The sequence below is a fragment of the Engraulis encrasicolus genome, chromosome 1, assembly GCF_034702125.1.
Source record: "Engraulis encrasicolus isolate BLACKSEA-1 chromosome 1, IST_EnEncr_1.0, whole genome shotgun sequence".
Lineage (NCBI taxonomy): Eukaryota > Metazoa > Chordata > Actinopteri > Clupeiformes > Engraulidae > Engraulis > Engraulis encrasicolus.
Window position 1 is genome coordinate 8,195,042 of NC_085857.1, and position 10,000 is coordinate 8,205,041.

Sequence of the window (10,000 nt, forward strand, 5' to 3'; positions counted from 1 at the left end):
AGTAAGGCTACCAGATGAGAGAGAGAGACTGAAGAGACAGAGAGACAGAGAGAGAGAGCAATGAGAGAACTCATTGATGGTTAACACCCCTTTTAAGAGTGACTTCTTCTATGAAGTTTTTTTTTTCAGCTCTCATGGGGCAGTAGCACAGCAAAGGCTTTCTATTGTGAGATTTGGGCCAATCGTTTTGTCCCCACAACTGAAGCACGAAAACAGCACACATCGAAGTGAATTCCATACATGTCAACAACTAACATTTCCTTTACACGCGGCACGCGATGTAAACGCAGTTAGCGATGATGCATGCGACTAGCGATTTGGACGAAGATCCTCGCATATCGGCGTGTCATAAACGTATCGTTGCGCACATGTTCTGTTACTCACCCGATTGTTACATGTGTGCACACATGAATCAACTGTAATAGGCCTACCCTTACGGTCACGTTCCTAATGCTTTCCCCTCATTATTTCTGTTACCGTGGGACTACTTATCTAACCAATACAGAGTCTGTATGTATTTACTCAAGGAGGAAAATGCGAAGGAAATTCAAAATCGTAAATTCAAATCGTTTTTAAAAAACAAAAACGGATATCGTTTAAAAATAAAAAAATTAAAAAAAGTAAAAAAAAAAAAAAAAAAAAATTTTTTTTTTTTTTTTTTTTTTTACATTTTCGTAAACTATGGCGGCCAAATTTAAACTATGGCGGGCCGCCATAGTTTCCTCAATGTATGGGAAACACTGGGGGATCTTACGCTGCATAAAACCTTTCAGGGGGGGGTGACTCTGGGTGGGGGGATGCTGCCCGAGGTTGACTTCAGCTTCCAGCTTTCATGTGCCGTGCCGACATGGAGGCAGCCACACTGACCCTCGCACAAGTCCATGATGATATTTTATGGAGCACTAGGTCCACGTGGCTGCTCTCTCCGACGTCATCACCGGAGGCACCAGCTGCATCTTGCTAGCTTGGCGAGTAGCTCGTACAGACGAGGCTCATGGTGGTGGCAGGCAGCAACTGCTCGGTGGCCAACTCCGTACCAGCTTATCACCTCAATAAGGGGCCGCAATAAAAAGGGGGCGAGATGACACTCAGTAGTACCTAACAGCTTTTAGAATATATGATGATCGCTGATGACGGCCAGCTGCTGTGTGTGCGTGTGCGTGTGCGTGTGTGTGTGTGTGTGTGTGTGTGTACACGTGTGTGTGTACACGTGTGTGTGTGTGTGTGTGTGTGTTTGTGTGTGTGTGTGTGTGTGTGTGTGTGTGTGTGTGTGTGTGTGTGTGTGTGTTCGTGTGTGTGTGTGTGTTCGTGTGTGTGTGTTCGTGCGTGTGTGTGTTCGTGCGTGTGTGTGTGCGTGCGTGTGTGCGTGCGTGTGTGCGTGCGTGTGTGCGTGCGTGCGCGTGTACGTGTTCGTGTATGTGTGCGTGTATGTGTGTGTGTATGTGTGTGTGGACGTGTGTGTGGACGTGTGTGTGGACGTGTGTGTGGACGTGTGTGCATGCTTGCGTGCCGGCATGCATTGAGTGCGTTGTGTGTGTGCACACATTTATGTGTCATTTGTTTGGTGACTTGTGAAAGTATGACACACCGTCCCCCCCCCCCTCACCTGGTCTTTTAAGCGCTGTTCATTAACACCAGCTGGCCTCCCTCGCCCGCAGCCAGCAGCTCTGTAGTCCTCTGTAGCCATGCAACTCTCAGCTGTCACTGCCTTGTCACCGGGGCAGAAGAAGTGCCTTCCTGAAATGCTATTTATGCGTGTAATTAATGTATATGTGTGTTTGTTGTATGTTTGCTTGCGCATGTTGATCTTGGCGAAAGAGATACCCCTTGTAGTCTACAATACCCCTGAAAGCTGTGGAAAAGTATACTTTGTGAAGACACAGTGTTTGTGTGTGGGGGTGTGTGTTTTTTGGCGCGTGCTTGGCATGCGTGCGCGCGTGGGGCATTCGTGGGGGATTGTCACCCTGCTCCGGCCTCAGGAATGTTTCTGGGCACCCCGGCCCACAGCTCCTGGCTGTCACATGGGCTTGGTTTTTAGGGTTTCTGGTCTCCGCTGGGCTTAACACCACACGCCCGCCCTCAGAAGACCCGTAAAACAAAATATGGCAACAGTGTGGCAGGTTGGGGAAAGAAAAAAAGAAAATGAACGTCCTCATCTCCTCAAACAAAACAAATGCGTCTCAAGTTGCAAACAAAACCAGGGAACAGAAAAACACATTCAAAAACCGGAATGTCATTTTCAGAAATAGTGATGTGCTAAATGTGATGGGAGTGTTTGTGACTATGTCAACTTGTGGTGTCTGAGAATGTTTCCCAACAGGATGTTGAGATATTCGATGCTGCTTGTCTTGCATGCTTCTCACGTCTCCCCCTTTTCTGTTTTTTTTTCTCTCTCTTGCAGTCCTTTGTGCGAAGAACTTGTGCAAGAAAGACTTCTTCCGTAAGTTCACGTTTTTAAACTTTTTCAAAACCTTTTTTTTGCCATTTGTGTCAGACCTTGTTTAAGAGTGAGTGCAGTCAACTTTTTTATGGTTGGTATACTGTAAACTTGAGCATATTTTGAAGTGGGTATACTGTATATATTTGTGCTATTCTAAGTAATGGATCAATCAATTTTAAGTGGGTATACTGTAATCCCTGAAATTTAGAAGTGGGTATACTCCGTATACCTGCGTTCTACGTAGACTACACCACTGAGTGCAGACCCTTTTCATATGTGCAGGTATTAATTAGTGAATAAATGGGATGGTTATAATATGCACGATAAGATTGATTTGCCATTGTGGCAGATCTTGATAATTAAAAAAAAAATCAGACCTTGTTCAAATATTTAAAGTGTTGTACATGAGCTGGTTGATAAATAGGGATTGAACGTTTAGCTCAACTATTAATCCTAAAATGACTCATCGCATGGTAGCCCTACAATGAGTAATCGTTCTTTTGCTCACTCGCACTCACTCACTTACACACTCACACACTCACACTCACACTCGCATTCACACACACACTCTCTCTCGCTCTCGCTCTGTCTCTCTCGCTCGCTCTCTCTCTCTCTCTCTCTCTCTCTCTCTCTCTCCCTCCCTTGCTCTCTCTCTGTCTCTCTGTCTCTCTGTCTCTGTCTCTTTTGCTGTCTCTCTCTCTCTCTCTCTCTCTCTCTCTCTCTCTCTCCCTCCCTTGCTCTCTCTCTGTCTCTCTGTCTCTGTCTCTGTCTCTGTCTCTCTCTCTCTCTCTCTCTCTCTCTCTCTCTCCCCCATACTCCGCTCACTATGAGTCCTCAATAAGGCCTGTGGCTGGGAAGTCCCTGTAACTGAGCCAGCCATTCAGGTGAATGTGAATGAACAGGTCTAACCTGCTGTGTGGAAACACACACACACACACACACACACACACACACACATACACATACACATACACACACACATACACACACACACACACACACACACACACACACACACACACACACACACACACACACACACACACACACAACCCAAAGCAGCAGTTTCGTTGCTGGAGGAGAGGAAGTCTAGCGTTCTCAGGTTTCCCACGTGCACATGTATAATCAGCGTGGGCCTTTTTTTCTGCTATTAGCTCGTGCCTGAGTCTCCCTAAGGCTAGGGCTCCACTGGATGGGTTTCGTTACCTTAACCCATTTTGTCCCTAAGCCCTTTTTGGGAAAGGGTGCCCTCTGCCTATTATATCCTAAATATTTCAGCCTCCAAAGCACATACAAACGTGAAACGAGTTCAGGGCTGATAGTATTCAGGCTCCATGCCTGATTTCAGGCTTGACAGAGTTTGCAGAAATAAAAACATTGATAATAATTAGCCATTAGGTTATTCTTATCTCAGAGTGTTACAGGTTCAGGGTTTTCTTCAACTATCAGGCTTGAATAATGGTCATACACAGGCTATTAAATGTTTGAATAATGTGTCAAAATAGGCCTACGTTACGTCACTATGCAGTATCTTGTCGTCGTCGTTAGAGCAGGGGGAAAAGTTCAGGCTCAGGATCCTCGTTTTGCATTGGATTGTGTTCATTCATCTGTAACTTGCCCACATCTTTAATAAATCAGCTCAAGAGCCTGAATGCAGCGTATATGTGGCTCCAGGACACAATGGGTTAAAGGTGCATTGTGTAATACTGTTTGCGGTTTATTTCCAGAATTCAAAACTGGGCTGCCTATTGCCAAATTTGATCTTTACATGAAAGTTTACTTAGTTATAAACTATTTTCTAGTATGGTCCAAGTAGTCATTTTTGCAGCTAAAAATGACTATTTCTGGAAATTCAAACACCATGGAGAAGATTTGATGGTGGTGGTAAGTATTCATGAAAAAGGTAGCATTAGTGAATGAATTCTGGAAATAAACAACAAACATCTTGCACAGTGTACCTTTAAGTCACATAAGTCGCATCACAAATACATTGATGGAAGAACAGATAAGTCTTAGCTTTCACTTAACGTAACCAGGGCTGTGATGCCCAGAAGCTCTTAGTAGAGTACTTTATTTTTATTTACATTTTTTTTTTGTTCTTGCTTTAGGCCTCCCTGACCCATTCGCCAAGGTGGTTGTGGACGGCTCGGGACAATGCCACTCAACGGACACAGTCAGAAACACACTGGACCCCAAATGGAACCAACATTATGACCTGTAAGACCCTATACCATTATACCGTATACCAACATTACGACCTGTAAGAGTCTATACCATTATACCCTATACCAACATTATGACCTCTAAGAGCCTATACCATTATACCCTATACCAACATTATGACCTGTAAGAGTCTATACCATTATACCTTATGTATGGAATAGCGGCCGACGAGGTGTCCCGATATCAAGGGAAATAATGGACGAGGCGGAGCGTTCTAAACAGCCCGACGGCGCAGCCGAAGGGCTGTTCGCTTCGCCAAGTCCATTTTCCCTTGATATCGGGACACCTCGAAGGCCGCTATTCCGCTTATCACCCGGTTACCAGCATTTAAGTATTAATTTATTAATATGTTGATCTAAGGCTTCGTGAGAAAGTAGATTCACCACTGCGCTTGGCACGTTGCTATGGGCACCACTTCCTAATCTAGTGAGACGCGCCTCTATCGGAGGCATGTTAGGACGCGCGCAGAATGTTGGGGTGACTTGACAACCAAATGCGATAGAATTGACGACTGGGTTTTTGACTTGACAACCAGATGCGATAGAATTAGTAACGGGGTCTTGACTAGACAACCAGATGCGATAGAACTAACGACGCGGTCTTGACTAGACAACCAGATGCGATAGAACTAGTAACGGCACTTCGCCAGAAAGTTAGAAAAGAAGCAACTTGGACGCCCGCACGCCCGCATGACATCATAGGTGTCCTGCTACTGGGGAATAAAGGACACCTGCTCAGCCAATCAGAAGACGTTCCGTCTGCTCACTGGGTGATAAACCAACATTATGACCTCTAAGAGCCTAGACCATTATACCGTATACCAACATTATGACCTGTAAGGGCCTATACCATTATACCGTATACCAACATTATGACCTCTAAGAGCCTATACCATTATACCCTATACCAACATTATGACCTCTAAGAGCCTATACCATTATACCCTATACCAACATTATGACCTGTAAGAGTCTATACCAGGGATGGGCAACTGGAGGCCCGGGGGCTACATGCGGCCCGCCTCCTCACTCAGTGTGGCCCTTAGATAAACCCTTTTCGAATTACGGCTGAATAAATCAGTTGAAATTATACTGTTAGACAATGGAGAACACTCCTATTCCTTCCAAATAATATCTGCAGTCAGTGAGCAACCAACTGCACCTCGAGCTCTGTGAGTTGCAGTCTGATCCCAGGTCATGTGGCCCTCTGATAGTGGCGCTGAAAAAATGTGGCCCACATCATCATGAAAGTTGCCCATCCCTGGCCTATACCATTATACCCTATACCAGTGGTTCCCAACCTTTTTCTCCAGGGCCCCATGTTTTTACTATTGTTAGCTTTGGTGACCCAGCCGTGCGAGCGCCCGCTCGAGACACATGATGCCCTCTGTTTCCTGCGAAAACTCATTTTAGGTTTTTTATTCCTCCATTCATTGCTAGTCAAATATTGAATAATTGTTTCATGTAGCACTTACATTTTGTTGCTTCTATGCACATTTTAGTTAAATGCTTTGTCATTTATTCAACATGGGCTATTATATATGGTATTTAAACCCCTTAAAATCAAGAGGGCTCCGCGACCCTCTGTGGATCTTTGGCGACCCATAAGGGGGGTCCCGACCCATAGGTTGGGAACCACTGCCCTAAACCAACATTATGACCTGTAAGACCTGATCGAAAAACCTGCACATGTCCCGTTTGTCTGCTCTGTACTGTGCCCTGTCAAAACGCACTCCATGTCATACGCTCTCTTCAAAAACACTACACACACAGTTGTTGTAGTAGTAGCCTTTATGTTGTCCCGTTATGGGCAATTGTTGTGCAGTAGTGGTACACCTCTCTCTCGCACACAACACACACTTGCACATACATAAAAGCATTTAAAAACACATTGGTTTTGATGCTGCCTTTACAACCCAAATAAGTAAAAGATATGCTTCTGAAAATGGCCTTTAAATGGCTCTTAGAAAAGTAAGGAGCTCCTCTTATGAACTTTCACCTGCTCTGTAACCATGTGTTGCATGTGAACACAACAGTCAGGGCGAGCTATAAAGGTGTTAAGTCAATCAGTTACTACGTTTACATGACTGTTTTAATTCCCAAATTAATAATTCAGAATTAAATAGTTCTCTCGAATTAACTTTGATCTCTCATTAAATACCGAAAGTGTTTATATGACGTTTTCAAAGCTGAATTAAGCTTTATTCAGAATTAAAGTGAGTTAATTCTGAATTAAATATCTCATGTAACCGTAGCAAATGTTTGTTTACACGGGTGCAGTCGTAGCCGACTAGTCGCACAGCCTACAAGCATTTCCCTCCACCACCATTATTTTCTAGTCATTCACTGCCAATGTCCCAGGTTTTTGACTTCCGCTTTATTTTTAGAGGTAATTAGTTTGTGGACCCGCTGGCTCCATTGGCAGTCCGCTTTAGCACACAACTAGCAGCAAAAAAAAAGACTTGATTTTGTGGGAACCCAGGGGCAGATGTTGAACAAGTCTGACAGCACAATGGACGGTGCAGTTTATAAGTCATTAGGGGGAAAACAAGAGTTGGAAAAGCTGCTAGCAACAAGCATTTGTCAGTGGTGGAGGTAGGATACAACAGGATACAACACTTGATTTTCTTTAACTTAAGACATGTGAAAGTTTTATCTTTTACCTGAAATGTTTCGACGGTATGACTTCCGTCTTCATCAGAGGATCACTGGGATGTTGATGTGTGACGTGCTTTAAAACTACTTTAACACTAATGTTGTCCTCTTAGGATTTTAAAAGCATGTCACACATCAACATCCCAGTGATTGTTAGAGTTGTCCACACAGGATACACATCAACGTGGTGTGCCCTGGGGTAGGGGTTGTATTGTTGACCTGTATTCCTCGTTTAGCTTCTGAGGCTACACTTGTATGGTGAAAATTAGAGATGCACCGGATCCTGATTTTTAGTATCCTGCCGGATACCGGATCCACTGCTTAAGATCCTGCCGGATCCGGAACCAGATACCGGACCCTACGAAAGGGTTGAAACACATAGCCAACTCACACACACTCGTGGGCCCTTTTGGTGACGCTGGCTCAAACTATTTTTTAGACTCATTGGCTTACTGCCACACTGCCTGCAACGGCCGCTTCCAAAGGGCTTTCACTCCATGCAGCGATTGGGGTTGTGTAAGACTTACTGAAAAGCCTAGGCTATGTAAAAACAAGAGATGCACCAGATCTTGATTTTTAGGATCCTACCGGATACCGGATCCACTGCTTAAGATCCTGCCGGACCCTGACCCTGTGAAAAACCCAATTATCCTGCCGGATCCGGAACCAGATCTTGGATCCGGTGCATCTCTAGTGAAAATGCTAAAGTGGACGTCTCGACTTGCGGGTGGAAACGACAAAATATTTTATCTGAAGGTGTATGGAACGTGAACATGTTTTGGTTTTTTTTTTTGCCACAACCCGGGTCATCTTCAGAACTCCTCACTCTGGAAGGAGTCTTCAGATCTTTGTATCTCCAAACCCTGATGGCAGGGTCGCCGTGTAAACGAAAGGCACTTCTGATTATAATAATAATAATAATAATAATAATTGTATTTGTATAGCACTGTGTCATACAAGGGATGCAACTCAAAGTGCTTAACAATTGAGAAAAAAACCATAATTGTTAGAGATGGATTTAAAAGGAGAAGAAGAGAGGAGAGGCAGAGATAGCAGGAAGGCAGAGGAAGAAGAGACAGAAAGAGATTGTAGAGTCATAAGGTCAACGTAGGTCACTACGTTGGTCACAGATTAAGTATTTGTTTTTATAGTCGTTATCTCTCACAATCGTCCTTGTATAAAAGGCCCCTGAATATTTCTTTCCTTCCATGTGTTTCTTAAGCAAGCCAGAGAGCTTGTATCTTGCTGTTATGGTCTTTGTGAGGACAACACACTTGGGTTGAAAGTTTTGAAGTGCCTCACAGCAAGTACTTTTCCGAAACAAAAACAAAGATTTTCATTTGAAGTTAAAGTGTTTTGTGCATGTTTTCCATGTAAGGCCAGACATCACTAAGCGATGACATAACCTGCGTGTTTTAGCCTTAGCTTTTTGGCCCACGTGCTTCATGTCGGTTCTGCTCTCGTGCTGAAATGCGTGTCAAATGAGTGCTTGAGTTTATGCAACACATGTGGCCGTGTCTGCCATTTGCGTTTGATGTGAAACTTGTTGAAATGCAAAGTCATGCTGATGTTGTTTATTTATCTGCGCGCATCTCATCACAAGATAGCGCTGTGCTTGACTAGTCTGTTGTTGCTATGGCTACGTCTCCTTTTTATGTAAACACTGGGGCAGGAACATCTGGGGTTGTTATGGTAATGGGTTGCAGATGAGGGCGAGAGCAAAACAGTTGCCAGGTGGAATTTCTGGAACGCCATGACATCATTTATGATGATTCGTTTGCACGGGACAGTTTTTTTTTTTTTTTTTTGACCTGCAACGTCTAAGAGTTTTCAGCTGAAGGCGTAGTTCTTCCATGTTGAAGATTCTGCGTCACATTGCCTCTTCATATAAACCATCTTGCCTGTTAGTGAGAGAGAGGCAAGAAGAAATGACCAGACAGCAGCTTTTAAAACGGTAAGACAGACACACAGAGAGAGAGAGACAGAGAGAGAGAGACAGAGAGAGAGAGACAGAGAGAGAGAGACAGAGAGAGAGAGACAGAGAGAGAGAGACAGAGAGAGGGACACACAGAGAGACACATGCAGAGAGAGACACATGCAGAGAGAGACAGAGAGACAGACAGACACGCAGAGACAGAGATACAGAGACGCAGAGAGACAGACAGACACGCAGACAGAGAGAGAGAGAGACGCAGAGAGACAGACAGACACGCAGAGACAGAGAGAGAGAGACACAGAGAGACAGACAGACACACACACACAGACAGACACACACACACAGAGAGACACACACACACACACAGAGAGAGAGACAGAGAGAGAGAGAGACAGAGAGAGAGAGAGACAGAGAGAGAGACACACAGAGAGACACACAGAGAGACACACAGAGAGACACACAGAGAGACACACAGAGAGACACACAGAGAGACGCAGAGAGAGACAGACACAGAGAGAGAGAGAGAGAGAGAGAGACAGACACACAGAGAGAGAGAGAGACACACAGAGAGACACACAGAGAGACACGCAGAGAGAGACACGCAGAGAGAGACACGCAGAGAGAGACACGCAGAGAGAGACAGAGAGACAGACAGACACGCAGAGACAGAGAGAGAGAGACGCAGAGAGACAGACAGACACGCAGAGACAGAGAGAGAGAGACAGACACGCAGAGACAGAGAGAGAG

General features: G+C 44.6%; 1 protein-coding gene across 1 annotated transcript in view; it reads left to right on the top strand.

Annotated features, from left to right (window-relative positions):
• The window catches only part of smurf2 (SMAD specific E3 ubiquitin protein ligase 2), a 141,071-nt gene that overhangs the window by 48,090 nt on the left and 82,981 nt on the right, over positions 1-10,000 (top strand). Inside the window, exons 2-3 of the mRNA XM_063196204.1 lie at positions 2,402-2,440; positions 4,549-4,657. Of these exons, the coding sequence (XP_063052274.1) occupies positions 2,402-2,440; positions 4,549-4,657 (148 nt within the window). The remainder of the gene's footprint in view (positions 1-2,401; positions 2,441-4,548; positions 4,658-10,000) is intronic.